Raw genomic sequence first — 27,452 nt, 5'->3', positions numbered from 1 at the left:
ATTTAAAATCCACAATACGCCAATATTCCTTCTGTTGATCTTAGGATACCTAACTGATATTATTAAGTAACAGTATAATTTATTTAGTTCTTTATAACTTAAATAAGAATTTTTGTATTTGTGTTTTTTTAATTATTTTATTTTCACGGGTAAACTCTTTTCAGCTCAGCTCCGTATCCTGCCACAGAAAAAATGACTCGTTTTTAAGCCTTCCCACGAAATCGCTGTTTTACTCGTACACTGCAGTTGCCAGTTCCATTCTTGCTCGATGGTAAAGTTGTTAAATTATTATAATAAAACGGGCTTTCCTAATATTTTGTTTCGTTATCTTTTGACTTAATAAACATTTAGCTTTAAATATAAATATGTATTGCTCGTAGTTGGTGTTTTTTTAACAGATGCAATGCCAAAAACACTATCCGAGGCGATGATGCAATATTAGTTGACGCCCATTTATGCTGGTGTTTCGGGGGCGTGTTCCTAAAATAATCGATTAGAGGTGAGTTTTAAGGGAAAAAATGTTTAGAAGATGGCGGATTTACGGGCAAGTGGATGACTTCTTCGTAGATGCGCATACACATTCCATAGGTTGGGGATGGCATAGGAAAACATATGCACAAGTATATACATATATGTAAAAATACGCGTACACAAACTCAACTCAATACGTGCAGGTGATATCTATACATGTGTTGCGCACTCATTTCAAACCAAACATATTTATATGGTATAGGTAAAAAACGAAAAATCAGCGAAAAACTTGAAAATCTGAAGGAGGTAAAAATCACTTAAACGGCATTTCCACCAGAACCTAACTGCAGTTTATGCTGAGTTGCAGTTAATCATTACATCCATTTGCTTTTGTGTCAAAACACATTAACCCACTTTCAAAAGAAGTTGAGTCGATTTAGGACCTAACAGAAAATTTTATGCAATAAAGGGTATTTGAAAAAACGTTTTAAAAGAAAATATGCAAAAATTTAAATGCAGGTTTAAATATATTTATTTAAGATACGACTCTTCGCAGTTGTGAAAAATTACATGCTTTAAATGTCAATTATGAGCACGTCTACGAGTAAAATTCGTTTAAAAGTAAACTCATGAATGCCTAATTTTTGAGAAAGTCGAGATATCGATGTTGAAGGTTTCTCAGCAACACTTTACACTACAGCAGCAATATTCTCAACAGAACGTCCAGTTTGTGGTTTGCCAGCCCTTCTTCTATCCACGACAGAACCAGTTTCTTGTAATTTTTTCAACAACCTTTGAATTTTCGACTCATTCGGACAATTCTTTAAATCTTAAATCTTAAAAATCAAACATTTTTTAATAAGGTTCAATAATTTTAACGCGTTGTTTTATAGTGGAAAATTGTACATCTCTCTACTTTACAAATGTCAGAGATGACATAAAGATAAGGTACCGTCCAGGAATTATTCACAACTGTTGAAAAACCCCTAATTAATAGAGAGTTTTAAGTACATGAACCACTTTTAATTTTGGTATATCTACCAACTACTAGAATAGGTGTGGTCAGGATTTCGGAAAGAAGGTAAATCATTTTTCACATGCCGCTCGAGCAATCGCGGGTTAACTGCAGTTAAGGGTTCGGTGGAATAGAAACAAATAAGAATATTTACACTTGTAGCCGAGTGTTGAAAAAAAATGCTACCGAGGATAATGTGAATGAGTAAAGGTAAAAAAGTAGTAGCAAAATGAAAACGAAAAAATTGTTAAAAACTAAAAAAAAAAAAAATGATAAAAAATGTCGATTGTGTTTTAAATTTTTTTGTGTTTTTCTTTTTTAATAAAATGATTGTTTTTGTTTATATTACAATTAAAAAAGTTTACTTTCATTGATTGGATTTTTTTTGTTTTCTTGTTGTTATTAACTCAAGAACTGTACAGTTTTAAGTTTAATTGCTGTGTCTAATTTGTTAATCAGTATTTTTATACAATTTTTTACTTTTTGAATTGCTGATCATTCAGAGAAGGTGATTTTGGTTTGCGACCATTAAAATTACTTTTTAAAAAATATGTATTTGTAAATAATGAAATATATTCATAATTCTGATGTTGTTTGAATTAAAAAATTGAATTAAATTAAATAAATTTTATAATAGGGCGGGAGTCACACACAGGTCTGGGACGAACTTAGGCATCGACTTCAACTTCTTCCTTTACCTTAGCATCACCGGGTTTGCCCTTGGACCAGTCGGGTTTTTTCTGTGGGGAGAGAGGGTAAAATGTATATAAATAACTAAATTGTTACCACTAAGTAATACATAGACACAAAGTGTTTATTGTACATACATATATATGTATGTACGAGTATGTAAATACAATAAAAAATAATAATAGAAAAACTGTGGAATACATAAAAATTTTACAAAAAGAGTGCTTCTACATACGAAGGTAATATGCGTGTTTGCGATTTGAATGAGGAAGTGCAAAATGGTGGATTGAGTAGTGAGATAACACAAGCAAATTTAGATATAGATAGAATTAAACTAGGGTGGATCAATAAGCCCCTGAAAATTAGGAAAAGTAACATTCAATAGGACAAAGAACGTTTTATAAAAAAAGTCATTCTAGCTTAATACTCATACATGCCATTAAATATTATTAAAATTTTGTACTGCCCTGAGAGGTGCTCAATATAAGCGTTTGTTTCATCGATGAAATTCTCTTTTGACACTAAATTCTACGCCATTTCTTTTCATTTTTTCATTTCGCTAGTTGAAAAGCGGTAGTAGCTAAATCTGGGTAATACGCAGGATGAGAGAGAAATTCGAAATTGAATACAAGCAATTCTTTCATGGAACGACATCAAGACGCATGCCACAAATAGGAGAAGCTCGGCAAACACCCCAAAAAGATGTAATCGCCAATTCCAGACTAAAAAAATGCATTGCATCATTAATATTCTGGAGCAATACGAGGCGAAAGTGCTCCTTGAATCTGGCGTCATCCATTCTACCATATTAAAAACTGTATAATATCAAGCTTCCAGTTTTCCAGATTTCTCGTTCTCTCTCCTGAGATAGTACGTATGAAATGCTAGTTTGCACTAACACACGTGCCAAATTACATTAATTTTTTTGACATTTCGCATCACTTCAACAAAAGGCAATTAAAGATTGTTTTTAATAAATAATTCTTTTTTAGTATCGCAATTCACAATTTTAATCAAATGAACTGCCCCAGTGATCCGCATTAACGCCGCAGTCTGTCAATGCTATGACAGATCATTTAGAAATTTGGGGTGCACGCTTTTAAAAGATGCTTAGCACGCAAAATTTTATATTCGAGGTGGCAGCATCCTTTGTTCTAAGTTTCAGGCAACTATTCGCCTGGTTTGAGCAATAAATATTCAGTGTCTTTTTTACTCCTATATCCTTTGAAAATCTGCGCCCAAAAGTATACTTAGATTTTTTTATTGTTATTGAATGTTTTCCAGCTGTACTGGAAACCGAATTCTGACTGAGCTTACTTTTAGCATTTCAGTACCGTTTTAACAGAACCGAATTTTTGAACTAAGTTTTACCCTAAGCCCTAAACGAATTTAGTGTAGTCACAAAGGATAGTTAATTCCGCACTGAGAAACAGGCTTCTAGTGTTGCATGCCGTACAAGAGAATTAAATCAATTTTGGGAAAAATATAAACATACATATGTATATGACATAATTTGCATATTGGTTTCATTCACAATTTGGTGCACAAAGATAATGCCAATGAATGTGCACTTTGGGAACAAAAAATTCCACATCACAATTCGTTTCTATATTTTCTCCACAACACACGAATAATCTATGTTACACATACTATGAGTGTGTGTTTGTGCGTTTTTTTTTCTTTTTGACAATTTACACAAATTTCTTACACTTTTTTATTGTTGATTTTAATGTAGCATCTTTTATCTTTTTCTATGTAGCGTCGAAGAAGTGGGATTAGCATTAGAAAAGAAAGCATTAAATTTTTATAATACCAATTGTGTTTTATAAAAAATTAATTAAATATACAGGCAAATAATTATTTATTAGAATAATAAATAAGAGACAAATAACAAATGCATGAAAATGATAGACTTAAAAAATCCATATTTTTAATAAATATTTTGACATTTTACTGAAAACTTTCAGTGTAGCTCCAATGAAGGATAATGTGAAACCACCCGAATTGTGAAATTTCAAAGAGTAAGATTCGATTATATCTTGAACGCTCAAAAATATATATGTATTTAACCTAGAGCCCTAGATACCTGGACATCGAACAGTGCGAGTAACTCGATAAGCATTCTGAACTCGTTCGTTGCTTAACTGCTCAAATGTTTGTGTGATATTTTGAAAAATTTCAGCAGCTGAATTGTCAATTTTATTTATCAGCATTTTTTTAGTTTTCCAAAGGCATTAGCATTGTGTATAAATAATTTGTAAAACTTAAAAACCAATGCTGACAAAAAAGTAAAAATCAAAGAATTACTTGAAAAAGCTGGATATACACGAGCTTGCGTTCGAAAATTTTCCAGTAAAGAGCATCGAACGGGGTATGCGGATACTCGTTGCTCATTTTTCCGGGCTATTCGAAATTGTGTTTGTTTTTTGTCAGTGATACAGTGAATTTGGGGACTCAATGACCGCAATTCAGGCTGAACGTTCTACACCGATATAGTAAAATCCCGATAGGTTTTTGAATACTCGTTCTAATTTTTGTATGACCTATGTAATTAAGTTTTAAATTAGCCCCGAGTCTGTTTCGATAATTTCGTAAAAGTGGGGAAACCAGTTAAAATGCCTGCCCGACATATATGTACATACGTGTGGATAGTAAAATTAAGTATACGAATATATTTGCAGGATATTTCAACCTATTCAACCTATTCACTGCTTCTTAAAAGTATCGTTTTGGCCTGTTTTTGAGCGGTCTGGAAAACGCGAATTGGTGGGTCGTTAGAGGGTTAAAATATCCTAGAAATTAATTCTCTGGTATCCTCTAAGGATACACAATTTATACTAATATAAAAAGAAATTTCGTAACGAAAATGCTTTTTCTTTAAACGGGGTTTATAAAATGTAGTCTTATTTTTTTTCATAGTTTTGAAATATCCCTCTAACTTCGAAATGGTCTGATGTAGTATTCTTACTAATTAACTATTTAAGCAGAATATATTTCAAAACTCTGTGTGATATACAGAATTCTATGATCGAAATTGAGAAATATTGAAAATTCAAAATCATTTCTAAGGAGCCGTTCGACTTTAAATTTTTCATCTGCTGGGATAGAAGAAAAATATATATAACCATTCTTTTAACTGCTAGTCCCCTTTATCCGGGATGCACTTAGTTTTTCCGTTAAATTTTTTTAAACACCTGTGCTTATTTGAATAAATAGTATCTACTTTGAAATAAAATCTTAATTAAATATCTATTTAACTAACTACAATAAATAAAATAAATAAGTTAATATACTTATTTATACTAACTTTTCATACGCACATAACCTTAATAAAACATACATTTTTGCAAAATTTCCAACTCACCTCCTTCTCTTCCTCCTCCAATGTGAATTCCTTCTTCTTTACAACCTTAAGTTGGTTACGGAAGTTGAACTCAGCGGCCTTCTTCTGGAGCTTGGCGAATTTGTTTTCATACTTGGACACCTTCTTCAAGGCTGGTTTCACGCTAAAGATTGGCAAGAGAACATAGAAAATTAATGATGGAAATAAAAAATATCGTAAGATATCGTGTAAGAAAAGGTCGAAAAAATTCAGCCGCGGTGGTTCAAACCATGTCTATGGCATCTTAACAGGTGACGAATCTTGGATCTATGCATATGAACCGGAAACAAAACAGTAATCAAGAGATATGGGTGTTCCAAGGCAAGCTTAATTCAACAAACGTTGTTCGTGGAAGAAGCACCTCAAAGTAAATTTTAAAATTTTTGGAAAATCTGGTTATATCGCAACTGTATTACTAGTGGAACTTAAAACAGTCAATTCTGAGTGGTACGCAATCATTTCTTTATCAGAAATTTTCGGAGAATTAAGCAAAACTAACCGCCGAAGATGAATTATCCTTCACCAAGACAATACGAGCTCTGATATATTGGCTCACGCAAGTATTTTTTAAGCACTCAAACGATCGAATTAATGTGTCATGTGCCTTACAGCTCTGATTTGGCATTCAAGCTGTTGATGCCTTTAAATAGCTCGTTTTGCTGGTATCCACTTTTGAGTGGCAAAAGTGCAAGTGAAAATTCATTCAAGCGAATGCAGAAGTGAATTCTCTAAGGAAAATGTAAAGGAGTGCGAAATGTAAAGAGCAACCCTCGTATGAGTATTTTAAATTATGAAGCAAAATATTTTGTGGCAAGTCCACCAAATGTCTGCTTATAAAATATCGGTGTTCACATGTGACTGCGCAATGGCCTACCAGTCGTGAATAACAAGAAAGACTAGAGACTACTATTTTGCTGCCTTTATTCACAAAAGTGATTGAAATATGTACTGGCGTTGGGTACTGTTATTCAATTAATAGGACTGCAATGATTTTAAGTCACGTTGATTGCATTATCTAAAACCACTGGTGGGTGTGTCGATTAAGGATAAATCCCATTTTTATTATTTGCTACTTTACTGCACTTTTTTATGGTCTCAGGCAAATGGTTTTGTTTTAATATTATGGCATAATGGATATAAACATTTTAGTGAATAATTAAAAATATTTTAACATTTGTACTTACAACTTGCCACGCAGATCGTTAACTTGGGCATTGAGATCGTTGATCTGTAGCGCGTCGTAGATTCATCATATCATCCAATCAAAGCACAATGCATCAACCAGTAAATATTAGGTGGTGGAAAAGTTTCAAAATTACAAAAAAAAAAAAATGAAATAAAATCATTAATATCACTTCAGTGGCTTTTAAAAAACATGGAAGCGCTTTGCCATATAAGTTGGTTAGTTTTTATGGAAGAAAATATCGTTATTTTGACACATAACAAATATTCGCACATACATACATATATAACGACTCGCATTATTTGCTATATTATATAACTAGATAAATTTTTGTTAGTAACAATAATACTTTGAATGCGCTTTTGGCAGCAAATACCAAGACCGCTCGTTAGTTGGCAGCATTTCCGGCTATACGAAGGGGTTCCCTTTCGCTGTTTTTTAGTAAGTAAAAATCCACGCGAAGGCGGAGCATTATGAGCTTATATGAAATTTTCTATAGTTGCTTGCTTAGTATTTTGTTTTTTGCCTTTTAATATTGTTAGCGCGTTTAAGTTGTATTGCTTGAAAACTTAGTCATATGCTTGTGAAATAGAAAGATATGAGTTTTTAGTTCAGAACCGTTATAGCTGATTCCTTGCTAAGGTCATAAGTAGTAAAGAGTTACTTTACGAATAAATAGTTTCGAAATTTGATAAATATAATTTTTTTTTTTTTGGTTTTAGAAAGCGTCTGAACAACATAACATCCAAATGTCGATTTTTTTGTTTTTATTGTAAATTTCTAATATCTTTTTCTTTAACATCTAAAAGTTCGTTACGAACGGTGAGCCAGGTGTAATGCTCAAGGGATTCTTTTAATTTCGATGAGAGAACGATCTGTGTGGTAAAAGTTTAAAATTTTTGCTAAAAAAAAAATCAACTTTTTTGTTTTAATTCTATATTTGTTTTGTTTTAACTGTATAAATATGACATAAATCAATCAATTCTACCTGGAAGAGCAGACATTTATATACCAAATGGAAAAGGTGCTGTGCAACTACGCAAAAAAATTGTTTCTCAGCTAAACTCGAAAATTATATCTGCTTTCACTTAAAATTAGTTGCAGAGGTTAAAAAGCATGCGTAGAGAATGAAAGCGCACATAATTTTCGGTGATTCATAGTTGAAACGGCCGTGAAGTATGTATAGGGTTATTCAATAGGTGCGCTTCAACTTTTTTCCGATAGGGAGGGCGAACGACGCAATATTTTTTATTTTTCGCTTGTCATTTGTAAACTTCATTAGTATACATTTCATCATGGAACGCTACACATTTGAGCAACGATTGCAAATCGTGCAAATTTTTTATGAAAATAATCGTTCTGTTGCTGCTACTTTAAGAGCATTACGGCCATTTTACGGTCCATTTAACAAGCCATCCCGTTTTGGGGTTATGTGAAGTCATTGATCTACAGTAACAAGCCGACGACGATTTGTGAGCTGAGAGCCAATATTGAACGCGAATTGGAATTTCGGCCGATTTATGCAGAAGAGTGGTCGAAAATTGGGCTCAAAGATTGGACTTCGTAAAACGTGCACGCGGTGGTCATGCAAAAGAAATCGAATTTCATACTTAAATGTATATGTTCAAACTCGATAATAAAAAAAAAAAAAATAGTTAAAAAAGTCAAACCGTTTGTGTTTTATTCAAAAAAGTTCAAAAGTTGAAGCGCTCTTACTGAAAAGCCCTATATTTCGAAGTGAGTCTGCAGAACAAAACTGGTAAGGCATACCTTAAGGCGCTTAATGAAATATGTAAACATACATAGATGCGAGTATATGTATGGTATTTGTCGCTACTTCGGTTGGCTTTCCTCCACATAAAAATTTACAATTATAAAATATTAATGCTTCGAAAACAAAAAAAAAAAGAACGGAAATTATATCCTTTACCAATTACAAGAAACAAAAATACTCTTCTTTTAAATAATCATCGCTCTGTTCAGTTATGATATAAATAATTTTCCAGACCGCTTCTCATCGTTTTATTCCCAATAGATACTTTCGGTTTTTGTGTATTATTTTCATAGGTTATAATAGATATTACCTAACAATTGTATTTTACTTTTTATGCGAATATTTTTAATTCGAATTACAAGTAGTCAAACTGAGGTACTGCACACAGTATGGCACACAATTTGTGTTTTTGCGTCGATAAATAATTTTTTTTAGATATGTAAAAAATGTAATTAATTAAAAAAAATATTGTCATTGCATGAGTGTTTTACAAAATCAATTATAATAATAACTGCATTAAAAATGTTGTGTTTTTTATTTGTTGTAAATATTTTGAGTGTATATGGGTGGGAGTAGAAAATATGCGAGTATGTAAATAAATGTACGAGAAAAACATCTTAAGTAAATGGTTGTATGCATACAATTAAAGCCGGGTGTACAATAGAATCAAAGGAAGTTGAAGAAAAATTTGAAGACTTTCAAATACATAATCGATTAGTTTTATCCAATTAGTTAAGAAACTTGTGAGAAGAACGAAAGAGTTATGAGTAGCCAAATTAGTTGTACTTATGAAGATTTCTTCAAAAATACATTTATTTGCAGCAATCAGTAGCTTCATTTTCTAAAATAGTACAGTTCATATCCATAATTAAAACAGTTTCTCAGTCTAATGATTTAATTATTTTTTTCTATACACAAACTGATTTGTTGTTATTTGCTGTTAATTTCAAGCAAACTTTACTAAAATTATTATTTTTCGTTATACAAAATATGTATTGCACATACAATTTTTTCACTAAAAAAACAACAAATTTTGAAACATGAAATTATTTATATTGTAGTCCTGACTTTATTTGGTTTATTTTCGCATGGGTAAGAGGTTAAGGTAGCGATTTTTATGTGTTCTGCTGTCAGCAAGATAGAAGTAATTCGGTAGAAATAAGTTGGAAAATTAGTGTTGCAACACTGGAAATTTCCAATTGGTCCAGTGTCTTTGGCACACAAAAGGAAAAACAAGAGTGAAATCACCCAATGCTTTTACGCAAAGCAATTGTTCGTTGTCATTTACAAAAATTAACCAAAAGCTTTGAAAAGTCTTAAAAGGGAGTGAGAAAAGAGAGCCGCAAAAAAAGTTTATAGTAACAAAAAAAAAAAAACGAGAGCAGACTTATAAAATAATACAAAAACAAGATGGCAGTTATGGATGTCAGGATACTCTTTGTCGAGTGGTTAGCGAAAGAAATGGGTAACACATTTATTTATATTTTTAGTATTGTTGTACATTTAGCTATGCAATTTTTTATCTGATTCGAATTGACAGCTTGATTAAAGTTTGGTTACTAAATTTTTTGTTGTTATAGCAAAGTTAAAAATTAGTTAATTTATTTTTTGTATTTGATTTTTATTGTTTAGTTGTTTGCTGCTGAATTATCCGCTGACGTTTACGAGTTAACCGGGCCCTCTGTGACTGAATGATGATTGATGAGGTAAATTGTTAAATTTATAAAACTTTTTCAATGATTTGGTACACTCTTTTTATCACTTCAGAATTCAATTAGTTTTTCTAATTATTGTATTTAGTGTAGAGTGTTGCTAATTTTTTTATGATACGATTACAAATTGAATGTGCCATACTGATGCTTTTCATCGTCGAATTCGGAACTAAAATGGTATTTGATTTTATTTTCGAATATGAGTAATTTCATTACAAATCTTTTTTCGATATTTTTTTTTATTTTTCTACCAAAAACGACTTTTTGTAATTTATGTTGCGTTCAGAACCATTTCCTTTATATTTTCCATTTGTTATAACGTACTAATTGTAAAACGTTAGATTTGAAATCACACGTTTAATTTCGTACGCCATGAATTTTGTGTGGATTTTATTTGAATTTGATCGCGCTTGCGTTTGAACATTATTTACAGATGCAGGCGCTGCTTCAGCGCAATTCTACACATTTTATTTTGGGTGGCTTAAGTAGAGGAGGTGTGGACTGTGGAATATAAATTAAGGGATAGCAAGAGAGAGAAATAGCTAACAGAGTGCAGTAGGGTGGAGTGCCAGTATATACATATTTGGATGTAAGTGCGGAGAACCTTTGCATGTTTAGATGTTAGTGTTGTATCGTAAAGTAGGAATAATTTGCTTAAACAATATTTGTGACAATTCAAGCATAGTAGAGATACATTTTAGCTGAACTTATGTAGTTAATTAGAGTGGAATCAGTAGTTTGGAGTACATCGTGTGTGGGGAGGTGCGTTTTAGCGGTTATGTGTGACAGAGGGATATAAGAGCCAGGTGTACTACAATATAATACCACTGAAAAACAGACTAATTTTGGATGGGTGTGGTTTTAGTAACTATTTAGCATATTTTAAACAATATTTAGAGTTTTTGGTTGTGTATACTTTTAAGAATAGTGTTGGGTAGAACAAATAAAAAACACAAAACATAATTAATTTTACCAGCTTGCATTTTTAATAGACAGAAATACCAAATAATTACTATAAAATAATCTTTGTGCGTATGCAATGATCATTGTGTAGTTGCAATAAAAATTCTTTTTTTTGGTTTAATAAAAAAAGAGTAAAGAATGTGCAAATTTAAAAATTTTAAAAGTGTAGGTCTCGATTTTTTAATTTAACAGTGTTCAAGGGTGTGAATTGTGTTCATATTTTTCAAGTGCTTGTGCTTGCGATATTAATCTAAGATTGCTCAAGGGTGTAAATATGTATGATTGAAGGTGAGAAAAGGTGAATGAGAGTGCGAAATGCCAAAGGGAGAGAGGAAATATCTATTGTATAGTAATCTAAAGATGCACCTTGAAGAATGCACAAATAATTTGATGCTTTCCAATTTTAAATATTAAGTATAATTCAAATATATAGCATACTTTGAGGCAGCTACAAAAGCGAGTGCTGTTTACACCAACTACTTGTAAATAATAAGGCCAAAAGGAGTGGTTGGAAATGGGAAAAGGTCGGCCAACTACTGCAGGAGTTCACTACTATAGATGACGCATGGGGTTTACATAGAGTACTTGTATGAGTAATGTGGCGACTTGAAATGACGAATGCTTATTGATGTTTTAATTGTTTAATGTTTCTCTTTGAGGCATCATATTTTCTGTGTTTTATGAATGTGTATTGCTGTTGTTATTATTTTTTTTGGTGTCACAAACTTTACACTTTTTTGGTCGAATAAAAAAAAAATACATTGAACAAAACTGTGAATTTCAGATGCAATTAACCACATACACGGCTTGTATTGTTTATGCTTGTGTTTGTGTAGTTTTTTTTTTTTTTGCTTTGTGTAATTACTCTCTTTTTTGCAAGAGAACAAACAACAAGAATTTGTATTTCATTCGTTTTGATTTTATATATTTTAACTCGATTTGGTTTGTTTTGCAGTACCTCCCAGTCTTTTTTCCTGACTTCGTATTCCAGATCCCATTTCTGGCCTTCACATATATACATACGCTCGTAATACTCTTCACAAATCTCTTGTAATTCGCCTGTAAATATTTTGTTTTTTATATATAATTTGTAGTTTTCCATAATATACAAATACACACACATATGTAGAAAGAGAGAGTGATTGAGTGTGATCGAGAAAGAGAGAGCGAGCTGCAAATCGTGTGTGAACTAACGCTAAAGCTACAATGAGTCTCTTTCTCTCAATACAAACTTCGTTATGACCTTTTTACGAGTATCAATCAGCAAATGTCAAAAAATCTTCATGATGTTATGTGTTCAAGTGTGAGTTTGCTTTTTAAGTATGTAAATGGATATATATACATATATATATATATATTATATATAAATATATATATCTGTTTTTGAAAAGAGGAGGACACGCCAGGTTCAGTTGCACCAATTTATGTGTTACTTTTTGTTTTTGGTTAAACACTTTTTCCAGGTGGCAATGATAGCAATAACAAAAATTAATTGCTTGCAAAATTAATTCAACTTTGTTTAAAGTTTATGCTTAACTTAATTGTATTCGTTATAAAAATAATTGAAAAATTCAAAAACTGTTTTAAATCAAAATTAAAACAAGTGAATTTCGATAGAGTAAACTTATATATGTAGTTTTCATAAAACGCAAAAAGATAAGCAAAATTTAAAGTTTCCAAAACAAAAACGGTTGTGTGCATATAAGCCGATTAATTTTATAAAATTCTGTTTATCACGAATTGCACCAATCAACCAATAAAAAAGTATGCACCAACAACCGATTTTCGTTTAAATTCGTTTTCTTTTACTAATTTAAATTTAATATTTTTACAAATAAACACTGTTTAACGTTCATCTTCTTTTTCTATTTCTATTTTAGCTTGCTTATAAATAAATAATAAATTAAATTATTCCAAAAAAATTTACATTCAGCGTATGTTTTTTTGTTTCTTTTTAATTTCGTATTATAGTTGTTGCATTTTTTTTCAAAGTGCAGCCTTTATTTACCTCTTGTGCCTTGACTTTTTCTATATGCTCTAAATCAAATTTGTCCCCCTCCAAATTGAAAAGGCGTTGCCAATATTGTTTGCAAATTGTTTGTAGTTCGGCTGAATCACGTGACATTTACATAAATCAATGCAATACATACAGACATAGAGATAAATTTGTAATGCAAATGTAATTGATTTGTTTGTAATTTTGTTTATTAGAAAAAAGAGAACTAAAATTTAATGTTTTTGATTTGTGAAATGTATGCAAGTGTTGTGTTATCCTTAGCAGTCAATCGGCTTCATGCTTCTACTACCGGTTGTACTACAATTTTTCTAACCACCTGCCTGGGAGTTTGATTTAAAACTCACCATTAAAAAGCTTTATTTATATACTAAAATTTATTTAGATATAATATCTTTGTCCAAAAAAGGGGACAATAAATTGGGGGACATATTTTCACTTTCAACAAACTTTTAAATGCTTAATCGCGTATCTATTAGTTGCACAGTTTATCTAGATCAAGCGCATATGCTCTTACGTCGTTACAGGAAACGCCGCGCGGGAGAGGCTCAAGGAATCGTATGCATAATTAAGTTATAAGAAGTGGAACAGCCTAGGGATCAGCCCTAAGTGTGGAAACTGTTTTATAATCCTTCAGCAATGGTTGCATTCTGAAACAATCTTTGCTAGCAAAAGAGTTAGGCAACGAAACTTTGTACATACATTATGTTTGCTGCATTATCGGGCCCAAATTTGAAAATATCACCCCAGCTGTTTTGAATAGCACAGCTGGATGAAATAACTAGAGCCATATAGTAAAACATCCAAATCCTTTTACATGCTGAATTTTGCGAGAACTTATTTTGTGGAACATTTTAACCCATAAATTCTTACACTTTCCATTTTTGGGAAGTGTAGAAAATATTATTTGAGAGATGGATAGAGAGTTCAAATGTGCTACAAAATTATTCGGCGGAAAATTTCACTAGGGGTATTCTCAGATAAAATCTTTACTCAAAGAATGTGAAAGCTCACAGAAAAATAAATAGATATGTTCCTTAAAATATGCATAAAAGAATAGAGATATTGCTTGGGGAGGAGAATAAATGATTCCCATAACAGTTGTAGTTGCTCAGTACTGTGTTAAGAATACTAAGCGCAGATATAGGGGCGAACTCTGATATCAGAAACGGAAAGACAAATATTAGATAGCGACATTTGAAAAGGTTGAGCTTCTGGTCTAACAAAAACAATATAAATAAATCCCAGTTCCAAGCTTTATACACAAATTGGGTATACGTTTTTTGTGTCAGTATGTAGCAGCTTCCAACGAATCTTATCAGGTGGAAAGTGGAAATATTTTTGGGTACTTTACAAAGTATATAAGTACAAAGAATATCGAAGAGTATACTTTTTTTTGGTGTCAATTAATGAAGAATTAAGATGGGGTAAAAGTTCAATATAACTGCAATCAAAAATAAGGTTGGCATTATTCCGGAGAAAGCACGTAGCGCATCAAAACCACATCGCAACAAACATGACGCTCCTGCATCTCACCTCATCTTATCTGATTACACCATGGAAGCGACGATTGAAGTGTGATATCACAAATATATTTAAAACTAGAATTTTCGTTGTATATTTTTGTATTTATATTCTACTTCGTCTAAATTATCATTTTAATATGCACTCCTCCCAATCATTCTTGTTAGTGTGTTTGGACAAAAATATGATTTATAGTATGTTTGTATTGCAATGAGACTTTTTAGGTCTAGTTTTTTATGGGTAAATATGTACGATTTTATTTATTCCTTCATTGCTTCAGATTACAATCAGTGGGAAACACCGAATTGTGTAAAAATTATTTTTTTCTTATATGATATGCAATAGTTTTGTCAGATATGACAAAGAGCCATGAAAATGATGTGAGAAAGATTATTATAAGTACTCGTACAAGTTTATTTAGTAAAAGCTTCGGCAAAATACAAAATTCTCGGCTTATACAATGCTTGTACAGCTAATATCTAATTTATGTTTAGCAGTTGTAGACAAGTTAGATTGTTTGCAAAAATCAAATTTTGTACCAGGATGAAAAACAACAAAAAATATATAAAAAAACGAAATAAAAGAAGTAAAAAAGTAAAAAAAGCAAAAAAATTGAAAAATGTTTTAAATTCTAATATAGGAATAGTTGTTTTTGCTATGGTGGGATCCTACCTTGTACATAAAGGATTGGTAAACGGGAAGGTTAATAAAAACAAGATTACTGCAGTGAGAAGCAGTGGGCGAACGATGTAACAAAAAAGCCAAATGCGGCAAGCAGTTTCTCTCCAAAAATGTTTTTTTTGTGCAGTTCACAATTAGCGCAAAAACCGTGAGCCTAAATTCTTTACAAAAATGAATAAAGCTTTCAACTGCATACGCAACTTAGTTTATATTTTTGTGAGAAATAAATGCAAAGATAAGAAAAACTTGCTACTTGGTTAGCTTTACTCGAAAGGAATGCTTCGAAGTACAAAATACAAAACTCAAAGTTTATTTACAGTTTTTTGAATGCAAAAAGTGGATAGTTTATTTAGTGTTAACTTGAAAGAGAAAACTGTAACTACTACACGTACACGTTTGAAAATTACTTTAACATATTTTTTGTTTTAATTTTTAGTATTTGTATTTGTTTACAAATAAAAGTACGCGTATTGTATACCAAGTAATACAGGGTCAGCACCAACAACGAGAACCTTTACAGTATATAGGGGTTTCGGTTCTCCTTTTTACTTCAATGTACTTATAGTTGTTTTAACGGACAACCAAAAAAATAAAAAAACTGTAAAATACAAAACTACAAAAACAATATAAATACTGAACAAAAATGATAGAGCAGTGTTGTCAGCTATCAAGCCTGGTCCAAAAAAGGTTTCTTTATTGGCTACTTTTTAATGTGTGTGTGTGTATGCAACTGTGTGTGAGACTTTTTAATATGTATATGTTTATATTACCAACAAAATTCAAACTAACTACAGTCAAAATGAGTTGCTTTTAGAGATTTTTAGAATACAAAATAATACCAAAAATTGTGTAATATACTTCATAAGCGCAAAAAAAGAAACTCTCAATCAGTACAAAAGTTTCGCAAAAAATATGAAAGAAAAATATTTGAGCATATATGTAGTTCATTTGTTCATTTCTTGCCTCTAATTCCTTTTTGGCAACCTGATATTCAACGTCGTATTTCTGATCCTCCAATTTCAGTATTTTATTGTAATAATCCTGAACAATTTTTTTAAGTGTTTCTGCGGGCAGAAAGTGCAATTAAAAATTGAGAAAACGGTTAATACGGAACGTTTGATTTCGATTGGTTGTACCAGTGCTGGGGTAGAGTATGCGCGCGTGTATGTGTATGTGTATGAGTGTGGGTGCTATGGGTGTGGATCAAGGAGGAGGGGCGGAAATTCCACAAAAATAATATTTGCCATTTTCGATTAAAATTTACCATCGATGGTAAATAAGGGGTGAAGAAGACATATGTATAGCAAAAAAAAAAAACAAAATCCAACCTCTGGTGAGTGTGTGTTGAGTTGTGTGGGTGGGGGGTGAAAAAATAACGGCTTGTGTTGTGTGTGTTTTTATCTGATATGATGTGAAATACCTGTAACTTTTGAAGTTACAAATATGAATAATTTATGAAACAATTAAATAAAATTAAAAATATGCGAATGTGAGTTTTAATAAACGTTCAAACCTAACTGACAGAGAAATACGCTAATTATTGAATTTAACCATTTATATGTGAATAAATATATACACACATGTGCATATTTACTCTAAGCTCGGCCCATCACTGAATCCACCTTGCGTGTTTTGGTGGCCGAAGAAAAGTTTCAAAGTGAATTCCGAAGAAATAACAACTGTTATTTTACCAGTATATGAAAATATGGTAAATTAGTAAAATGTGGAATAAAATTTTCCCACCCTAATATACGTATATATGCAACAGACGCATGTTGTTCGTGGCTTGCTGTTGTTTTTCAAATGGAGACTTGCCGACATTGAACGGCAAATGGTTTTTAAGAGAAGCATTGCATGACGCGGAGCGACCGTTATTAAAATCACTCCTTCTCTACTTTGAGGCTTAACGTCTCCAGAGGATTTCAAAACTGACGTCCTTAACTGCGACGGATTGTGAGGAATCGGATGGTCATAAAAGTCTGCTAACGCAAAACTCTGTGGCAACGCTATCAGTTTTGGGCTAAGTGTAACTATTTTTGCAATCAAAAGGCGCTCAGTAAGAATGCCGCCATACACATTTTCTGCCTTGTGTCGCTAAAGTACGACTTATAGGCCTGTGACTTTAAAATTAAATTTCTTCCTTTGTTTTTGCGTGACTGCTCAAAAATATTCAAGTAGTCCGTTTACTAAAAATTTTGAATTCAGTTGAAGCCTTTTTACTAGAAATTTTACATAAATTCGCACACACTAAGCAATCTTTGCTGGACCCTTTATAATATATTTCTTTAACTGCTGAGTGAACAAATTTTAGGGTGTAAAAAAAGAGTGATTTGCGTAAATTTTATGCCACTGTTAAAGTGGCTTGAGTTTAAATAAAAAATATTTGTTGTGCGTTTCGACAAAAACAAAAACCAAAAAAAAGAAAATGGGTCTTTTAACTAAACTATGTGCTAGAAACATACATATACATGTACATACATACTATATATGTATGGGTATTTCGATGTGATAGTCATCGTTGTTGTTGCAAGTTGTTGTACTCAGGCGAGTGGGTGCAGTTTAAATACGCTAAGTGTAATAAATTTGTAAAGCTACAAATTTAAAATTGTAATACATAAATATTATAAGTACTTTTTGTTGAAATTTTTGTGCAAAAACGTGAGAATTAAAAAAACTTTGGTGAGTGAGTTGAGTTTGAGTAAAAGTAAGAGTAAAAATATTTGTATATATTAAATATTGTATAAAAGTAAAATAGAGAGAAAGAGATAGAGAAGTGTTGTATTAAAATTTTAAGTTTTCAAAAGCGTTGGTTTAGTGTTTCTTAATTTCGCTTCGAGTGTTTCTTTATACAAAACGTATTAATTGCGGCAATGCAAAAACTCCGCTCCTTGGCTGATGACGCTGAATTCGTAAGCGACAGTTTACAGCTAAACTACAACAAAAATTGCAATGAAAAATTTTTAAATGGCTTTAAGTTTAATTTTGTGCTGTCACTTGGCAAGCTCGGCGCACAGCTAACAGGAGTGGAGTGTGTGTGTATGTGTGTGAAAAAAATTAAACTGCTTAATTTGGTGCGAACGCACGTATTTAGTTTTTGAGTTAAATTTGGCGAGAAAAATGCGTTTTTTTGTTTGTTTCGTTTTTCTAGTTTTGGTTTAGCGCAGTTAAGTGCTTGAAGTATTCTTTGTGTTGCTTGCTGATTTTTTCAAAACGAAAAAAATCAACAGTTTTGTTTTTGTGTGTACCTCAACATCCTTGCGCTTAACAACATACTCAAGGTCATATTTCTGGTCCTCCAATTTACAAATCCTTTCATAGTGTTGCTTGATTAAACTCTTAAGTGTTTCTGCAGATAAGTGGAAGTGAAAGAATTGCGTTTTTTAACAAAAATTAACACAATTTCACATATTCTTTTTTGTTTTCGTGCTTAAAACAAAGAATGTGTGTATGTATGTATGACAAAAATAAAAAATTTAAAACGAAAAGAAAAATATACATATGTAACAAAATATACAAAAAAATACACCAAAAAAAAAAAAAACAAATCTTTATATGGGAATATATGGGCTAAAAACTACTATGAAAAAAGGGACAATATTTTTAGAAACAAAATTTAAAAATTTCAATTGCAAAAATGGCGGTTGTTCCTATATGAAATTTTTGAGATCTTTACAGGCCAGTAAATTGTATGCGTGAGCGTTTTTGTGTGTATATGAATGTGGGTTTGTGTTTTATTTTATTTATCAAAATGTGGGTAAATGTGCTGATTCGCTAATTCTTGCTAACTATTTGAATCGATTTAATGAAAATTAATTTTTTGTAAACTTTCTCAAAGAATTTAATTTTTGTTGTGATTCTAAAATGAAAAAAGTCTAAATGCGTAAAATCAGAATTGTTACCTTCACTGGCGTCGCTGAGATTTCTGGGGCTACCGCAACGTTCTTCAATGATGCGTCTACGCTCAGCGGCTTTGCGTTCTTGTTCTTTCTTCAGCTCTTCAGCGGCTTTCTTACGGAGCAACAACTGTGGAATGGGCATTAAAATATATTGTAAATTAGGCATTTATGTTCATTGAATATCACTTATGTAATGATTTTCCACTCACCCTAAGCTTCTTCTTCCTTTCTGGGGTCATGAAACCTTTCTTGGCCTTCTTAGCCTTGGAGGCTTCCTCCATACGCTTGCGCACCTCAGCACGCTTGCGCTCAATCTCGGCCTGTTTAGCCTTCTTTGCCTGAAATAATTTCCATTAAAAATTCAGCATTTAGTCGTTGGCCATACATTACGAAACACTAAACACGTTGAACACAGACACATGAACACATCGATCGAAACACCAGCAGCATTACAATTGCACTTTACATCGAACACCCAATGCTGGGACAATTAACGATGACATCACAGTACTCGTACTCTTCACACAATTGTGGTACATATGCAGTTATGTATGTAGATTACACGCAGTTGAGTACCTCCTCCTTGGGATCGAGCGGCTTGGCTGGCTTGGCGGGTGCAGCGGCGGCAGCTGGTGCAGCGCCTTTTGCGGGCGCGGCACCTGCGGCTGGTGCTGCGGCAGGAGCAGCTCCGGCGGCTGGGGCAGCAGCTGGCGCCGCTCCTGCCGCTGGGGCAGCTGCTGGTGCTGCTCCTGCCGCTGGTGCGGCAGCTGGCGCAGCCGCCGGTGCAGGCGCTGCTGCTGGTGCAGCTGCAGGCGCTGGAGCTGCAGCTGCGGGTGCTGGAGCTGGTGCTGCTTTTTTCTAAAAAGTATGGAGAGAAGAAAGAAATTATTAGTAGCTGATTAAGTAATTTTTTTGTAATTTAAGTAATTTCTTTTGAAAAAGCTTCATGCAAAGAGAGTTTGAAGTAAATGTTAGGCGTTTTTTTTTCAATAATTTCGCTTAGAATTTTGTTTAGCGTTTTATAGTTAGTTTCTTCATTAGCCTTGCTATTTTGGTAGCACATTTGTCGTCACTGTTTTTGCTTTTACTTTTATTTTTGTTTAGCCAAAGAGATCGAAAAAAGCTAAAAGCAAACTTTAGAATAGCAGCTTAGAAAATGGTAAATTGAAAGCTTAAAAGCGAAGTATGAGGGAACCAAAGTATTCACCTTCGATGTGTCCATGTGTCAACGGCCAAAGTGTCATTTAGAATACGCGTATTTACTGTAGTGAGAAGAGAAAATAAAGTATGAGTTGCTGATTCAATTTGGGGGGCAATATCGGGTGCATTATTAGCGATACTTACCTCACCTCATCATCAGCCATTTTGAATTTGTGCTTTTGGATTTATTAACTGGAAGGAGAGAGATTATATATTTCAATATAGTTTTAAAATTAACAAAGTTATATAATGCAATAAACCGAATTTGTTAAAAATATTGGTGCAATGTGTATTTCAGTTATCTGTCCAAATTAACAGTTAAATGTTTATAATGATATCATATCATATTTACATTTTTTGTTTATATTTTTACAAGTAAATGATATAATATATAAGAGCCGAATTTGTAGAATAAAAATATAATAAAAATTGCAGTCATTCGAGCAGAATGTCCTTAATTTCTGGTATTTTTTATATACATATATAATGTCAAACTATCTAGCAGAGCAATATTAGAATATAGCTACATGTATGTACATATTTAAATATTTCTATACGTTATTTGAAAAATTTTTGTGCTCCTTTTTTAGCTTCATTAGGTACTATTGGATGGTAAATGAATAATATTCGACGATCTTTCAATGATAATAGAAATTATAAACTGTTGTATCCTAACTTGAAAGGTGTAGGCCAAACTTAATTTGCCAAATGTCCTTTAAATAAACATTACTTTCGTTGATTCGTTCAAGCTGATAGATAGAACCTGATGTTTCATAAAACTTTGAAATGCTTAGAAAAGTCGAGCTTTCAGTAAAATTTTCCCATTTATCGCTTTATTAAATTGACGGCAGTTATTTTCAAATTTAGAATGGCTGCTGCTGTCGCCGAGTGGGTTTACGTGAATCATTCAGAAAGGGGTTTGTTTTGAAACCCACTATTGACATGAAACTCCAACTGATAGAAAAAAGGTGTTTTCTAATAGTGGCCGCCACCCGGCATGAAATGATAAGCTTTCCAATGTATTTCTGCCACGAAAAAGCTTCTCTTAAAAGCCATCTGCCGTTTCGAGACGGCTTGAAACTGCACGGCTTGAAACTGCAGGTCTTCCATTTGCGGAAAACATATCAAGACGTACACCACAAATAGGAGGATAAGCTGGGCTAAACGCTTTAGAAAGAACGTGAGCCCGAATTATATATACATATGTAAGTATATAATCTTAAAAATATTAAATTTTTGTCACTTGAATCATTGCAGGAAACAAGAAAGAAGAAGATCATGAATACTGGTACTAATGCATAGTTTCTTAGTACACATAATACTTATATATGCATTAGACTTTCTGCAAATGTAAACACATTATGTGATGCCTTTATAGATTTAATTACAAATTGTTCCAAATAAAATTAAACAGGTCAAAGTTGCCGATAGTCAAGTTCGATAATACAGACACCTTCTCATAATGCGTTGATACACATGCATACATACATACGTTTATATGCATATACATACAACTGTATATTCAGATGCGTACATACACCATATATGCAAGGATGTATGCAAATTTTCGTAAATGTTTTGGAAAACTTTTTCCTACAAATGTTTAGAAATAAAGAAAAACAGCTCTTTCATTAATATAAATAAAATACTTCTATCCGTACATATACGCGCACATATATATGTATTTTTCAGTACGTCCATACATGCATACACTGCACATACACACATACATATATCTCCATATTCTAAAGTCCATTCCAAACGTAAATTTTCCACGCATCATTTCAGTACTAAACAACAACAACGGCATTATCGAAGCTGCTCTGCTCATAGCTTTTTTAGCAATCCGTATATGGACGCTGCTATAAAAGACGAGCGAGCTGACAAGCCGAGTGATCAACCGAATGGAGGTAATGTATACGCCGTGTGTGGTGCGATCACTCACTCATAAAAACGTTCATGAAAGCATGTTTGTGTGCATATATGTGTTAACACACACCAAAACGAGAATTAAATAATTATGGGGCATGTATGTGTCGGCTCGCACTTGGGTGAGTAAGAATGAGTGTGGGAGTAATGTGGTGCACAACTACATACCAACGTGTTTGCTGAAATAGCAAATGCGATTCACTCAATCACCCACTAATTTGCAATTAAGCTGTTGACAGCTGAGAGTAAGAGAGAACACAATAGTGTTGGCCAGAGTAGAATGTAGAAGTAACGGCTTATTGGTAGCTGTCGAAAAGAATAAATAAGTCGCAGTCATATCCAATTTCAAATGATTACGGCGCATAGTAACGACATGGGTCTGGAAGTTTTTGTTTTTTTTTTATAAAGAAAAATTCAGGTATTTATGTACAAATATGTTTATGAAAAGGCCGAATTCGCTAATAGGTACATACATATGTGTGTCGCGTCCTTGTACCGATCGTGTTATGCCGTAATAAGAGTGGGTGTGTGGGTATGAGTGTATCATAGTTGTTTATTGCACAGAAACTAGTTGATATATGTAGGTGTGCATGTGTATCCCGGATACATAAATTTATATTTACTGGCAGTTTTTATAAACAAACTATTTTGTTCCCCTGTTTTTAGCTCTTGCCTCAGTGGTCGTGTTAAAACATAGTTCAAGTTTTAGGAGAAAATCATAGAAAATGTTGATAATGGCAAACAGTTTTTTAGAAAATGCATAGTAAAATATTTGCAACATTTTGTTTACATAGCGTCTAAATATTTACTTGAGAACGAAAGCACTAAAACCAACAGAATTTAGAAGAATTACAAAATTTAGGGATATATTATATATATTCGAATTTCTCAAAAACCGTAAAATGAAATAAATTTTTGTATATCACAATGTATTCATAGGTGATATGTACATATATACATACTTATATTATGAACAGAAGCGAAAGTTGGCAAAATCATAAGAAAGAATTTTTCAAATTAAGTGCAATCAAGATGAATTTTCCCTTTTACGTAGGCTTGTACTTAGTTGATTTAATTTTAAACCTCTTGAATGCCTAAATTATTTCGAAACCCTAAATTCAATTTCATGACAGTGCACCAAAGTCGTATGATATGCACACATACATATAAGAATAAACTGCGAACAAAATTTTAATAGCACAAGTACAATGTTATAATTTAAGCATCAAAAGGCAGAAAATATAATAAATATCACACACATGAGAGCGGATTGTGAAACCTTTTGTTTGAATAACCGCATTCAGGGGAATAATTTTTTGTATCTTACAATCCAAAAATAAGTATTGCATATTTCTTTGAAGAAAACAATTTCGCCCCCGATAGTGCCACATTGTCTTGCTAACGTCACTCAAAACCGACTCGCGCATTAGTATGCTTGTATGTAGTACATACGAGTACATGTTGTTTGTACATATTTTATTTTGCCAGAGCCTGCAATTAATTTGACTGGGAAAATGTAGTATTTTCGCATATATGCATATATGAAGAAGTTAATCTTTGAAATACATTTGTAGCGTAGCTACGATAGGCAATAGGAAAGGCAATTGTTTTGCCAAAAATATTTATTGAATGTCTTTGGCATTATTTTAATTTAATTTTCCTTGCCTGTTGTCATAAAACGGGTTATACATTATTTCGGCTACTTGTGGTTTATACTAGCATATACATACCAACACGAATAATATATGTGAGATATTTATACCATCCCTATACTATGCTCTTAAATATATGTGGACGAACTTACTGTTTACGGCATTCTAACTAGTTATGTGTACTAAGTGCACTCAGTGATTGTCGAAAAGCCATCTGCATAATTTACTTTATCACACATGCGGAACACTTCAGAAAGCTGACTGACTAGACTAACTTAATTAACTATTCGGACGTAGTATATGGTTTTACTGCATTTAGCTAGAGGGAAAATGCCAATAAGCTCACACCTTTTTGGGTTGAGGAATGCCTTCCTCTACCTAAGTGATTAGTTATGAGACGGACCTCATATTTTAATTACAATATGTGCTGAATTTTTGTAAAGGAAATCCGTGCAGATCATTACATATATGAAGCGTTCATTGACTCATGAGTTCTTTACTTCCCCTTGCCTTTGTATTTAGTTAAAATCTTTAGAACTTTTCGAATTAATTGCCCAACACTATTTTTAGAAAAAAAATAGAGATTAATTGAATGCTAATTGTTGCATGCGTTACTCTGGAACCGCTGATGGCATTCTGAAATTAATAAATATTACGCCGAAAAGTATGCTTCATCAGCAGTGCAGCTCCAAGTGGCAGTTGTTGCAGTGTAATGGTTAATGACAAATTGCAAATTTTAAGCTACACGCTGTGGGCGACTAAATGATAGAAAGGACTTTCTAAACCGGCATTGACTTATATATCTATTCGATTGTGGAACAGCATCAAAGCGTGTCCGTTTTTCAACTAAATCATTCGGTCAGTTACACTCAAGTCGAATTACTTTACTATCTTATAAAAATCTGATGTCGGAAAACGGATTGCAGTTGCATTTATATGTACGTACTCAGTAATTTTTATATAAAAAAAATTTAAGCTGACATAGTGCATATGACATACAATTTATAAACATAAAAGTCAATTCGCAGATTTGTAAAAGGTCTTTCAAAAGTGACACTAAGATGTCAGCAGTTAATAATTCCTACACGCTACATTTTTTATGTCATTTTTGACATTAGTCAAGGAAAGAGATGTACAATTTTAAATAATAGAACAACGCGTTAAAATTATTGACACTTGTTATGACAATGATCAATTCTAAGATCAGCTCATCGCAAAATGTGTGACTTTTTGGTGGAAATAACCATCCGAATGAGTCGGCAAATCAAAGGCTGGTGGAAAAATTTCAAGAAACTGGTTCTGCCGAGGATAGAAAAAGAGCTGACAGACCAAATACTGGACGTTCTGTTGAGAATATTGCTACTGTAGAGTAAAGTTTTGCTGAGCAATCTTCAAATAAAATTAGGCATTTATGAATCGACTGTTTGTCGGATTTTACTTGTAGACGTGCTCATGGTGGACATTGAAATGATGTAATTGTTCACTTATAATAGTTAAGAGCCCTATTTTGAATAATAGTGCGTCTTTATAAATACCCTTTATTTCTACTAAATGGGTATTCAGGGTATATTTGGGTATATTGAGAATATCAGTGAAAAAGCAGTTTCTATTTTTCTAAGATTAAGATCGTTTACTATGGATTAATGACAAGCATGCCATAGGATTCTGCAAACACTCATTGTGTTTATGTGACAATGGAGGGTTAGCAGTGGCCGAAGTGTAGAAATCCTTCTACTAGCGTACTCTGGCGCGAGTGTTGGCTGTGCCGTTACAGCTAGGTGATAGTACTATAGCATAAGCGTTTTACATAGTCTACTGGCAATCTATAATTTTGAAGGTCATCCTATTATTTAAAATACGTACGCATTCCTGATACCCAATGGGTTCTCACAGCAGATATGTTCCATTAATTACTTAATTTATAACGTTAAAGATTATAAGCATCTAAAAATTGATTTTATGGAAGATCGAGTTTCCAGCGAGGTGTTAATTAATTCTTTCAAAAATTAAATTCTTTGCAGCAAAACGGCGTTTCTAGTATACATTTTTTAAATCTATGGTCCGAGGTATCATTTACTGCTTTTAATTAATATCTTCGCTAAATTTTTCTTGCAGCGTTAGTATGCTGAGGAATATTTCAAAATTCCCGTCTGAGTATTTTGCTAAAACATATAATTATAATAAGTTGATGTTATCTCAAGATCAGGAATGCAGAGCTTTTGGTGCATGTGTGTAAATTTTTCAATTTTAAAATATACTACATTTTCAAAATACATATTCGAGTTGGAAAAATAAAAATAAAAATCTTAGCACTTGCTCATATCCGCACAATTTGCTTTGCTGGCACACACTCGATCACTCTTCGTCTACCAAATATTGTTGCTTTCAAGCACTTTTCTGGCGTATAGAGAAATTTTCTATTTTCAGATATTCGTATTTGCATATATATTTTTAATTTTCAATACACCACAGTTCTGTTGCTGCTACTACTGCTTTACATTTACTTAAGCGCTAAGGAATTCGAGTTTTTTAGAAAAAGAAAAGCTATGCTGGTTCTCACTTTTTTTATTCACACCATTACTTGCGTGCGTTATAGATGAGAGTGTGTCATGATACTGTATCTAAATGGATATGTATGTATGTATGCGCGTTTGATAAGTATGAGCATACACATATGTATACGTGTATATATATTTTTCTGGTATAAGACAATAAATGTTATAAGTATGACTAAATCTTTTTGTTTGTATGTGTATGCTTTTGTGTGTATGTGCATGTGCGCTTTTGCATGTAGTTAGGTGCATATCCTTCAACGCCAGGTAGCCGATCTACTAACAAGTCTACGTAAGTATTTGCGTACGTGTGTATGTATGAGTACAGAGCAAGACTTATGTAATTGCGGTGGCAAACGCCCGTGATACGCGTATAACGTACACTAATACATATAATACACTTAATTTTTAACAATTTTTATTAATTATATTGCTTCAAAAATTATTATTTTATTGTAATTAGTCTTTGGTCTTTTGCTTTTAATTTCCAGGCTTCACTTTCACGTAATCCAAAAACATTACAGTATTCTTTTTTTAACAGTTATTGCACTTGTTTATGTACAATATTTTTTTTTTTTAATATTCGTTAAGTGCTTTTATTTGTATTGGCACACCAAAAAACAAATGTGTATATAGTTTCCAGCATTTGCACCTGCCACACTCCTTCGCAGCAGCAGTTGGTAGCACTCACCTTAAAGGAATTAAAAAATAGGTGTGCGAGCAACCTCACAGATCGGAGAACACTGTTCGAACGGGAAAAGACTGAACGGTCCGACGATCCACGGCAGACTATATTTTAGCCGAAATTCGCTCA

At 32.7% G+C, this 27,452-nt stretch overlaps 1 protein-coding gene across 12 annotated transcripts; it reads right to left on the bottom strand.

Annotated features, from left to right (window-relative positions):
- Nucleotides 1-170: 170 nt before the first annotated feature.
- LOC128858448 (troponin I) lies at nucleotides 171-27,452 on the bottom strand. 12 transcript variants are annotated; one of them, XM_054094733.1, is made up of 11 exons: nucleotides 27,330-27,441; nucleotides 20,655-20,697; nucleotides 19,882-20,163; nucleotides 19,515-19,643; nucleotides 19,309-19,432; nucleotides 12,149-12,249; nucleotides 6,743-6,786; nucleotides 5,541-5,682; nucleotides 3,885-3,927; nucleotides 2,185-2,226; nucleotides 171-480 (listed from the first exon to the last, which is right to left on the bottom strand). In XM_054094733.1, coding segments are annotated over exons 2-10 (882 nt in total). In that variant the 5' UTR covers nucleotides 20,670-20,697; nucleotides 27,330-27,441; the 3' UTR covers nucleotides 171-480; nucleotides 2,185-2,224. The 12 variants fall into 12 exon arrangements, with proteins under 12 accessions (XP_053950708.1, XP_053950707.1, XP_053950713.1 ...); XM_054094732.1 differs by lacking the exon at nucleotides 3,885-3,927; XM_054094738.1 differs by lacking the exons at nucleotides 12,149-12,249; nucleotides 19,882-20,163 and adding an exon at nucleotides 18,655-18,755.

The sequence above is a fragment of the Anastrepha ludens genome, chromosome 3 (genome assembly GCF_028408465.1).
Source record: "Anastrepha ludens isolate Willacy chromosome 3, idAnaLude1.1, whole genome shotgun sequence".
Taxonomy (NCBI): Eukaryota; Metazoa; Arthropoda; class Insecta; order Diptera; family Tephritidae; genus Anastrepha; species Anastrepha ludens.
The sequence above is the reverse complement of the archived record's forward strand: the minus strand, read 5'-3'. Positions and strand labels throughout refer to the sequence as shown.

Coding starts and splice junctions, on each gene's coding strand:
- LOC128858448 (XM_054094730.1), bottom strand. Junction 16,474..19,308: donor TCTCAGCGACGCCAGTGAAG/GTAACAATTCTG, acceptor TTCTGCCCGCAG/AAACACTTAAAAAAATTGTT. Junction 6,787..16,372: donor TTGCCAAAAAGGAATTAGAG/GCAAGAAATGAA, acceptor GACGCGCTACAG/ATCAACGATCTCAATGCCCA.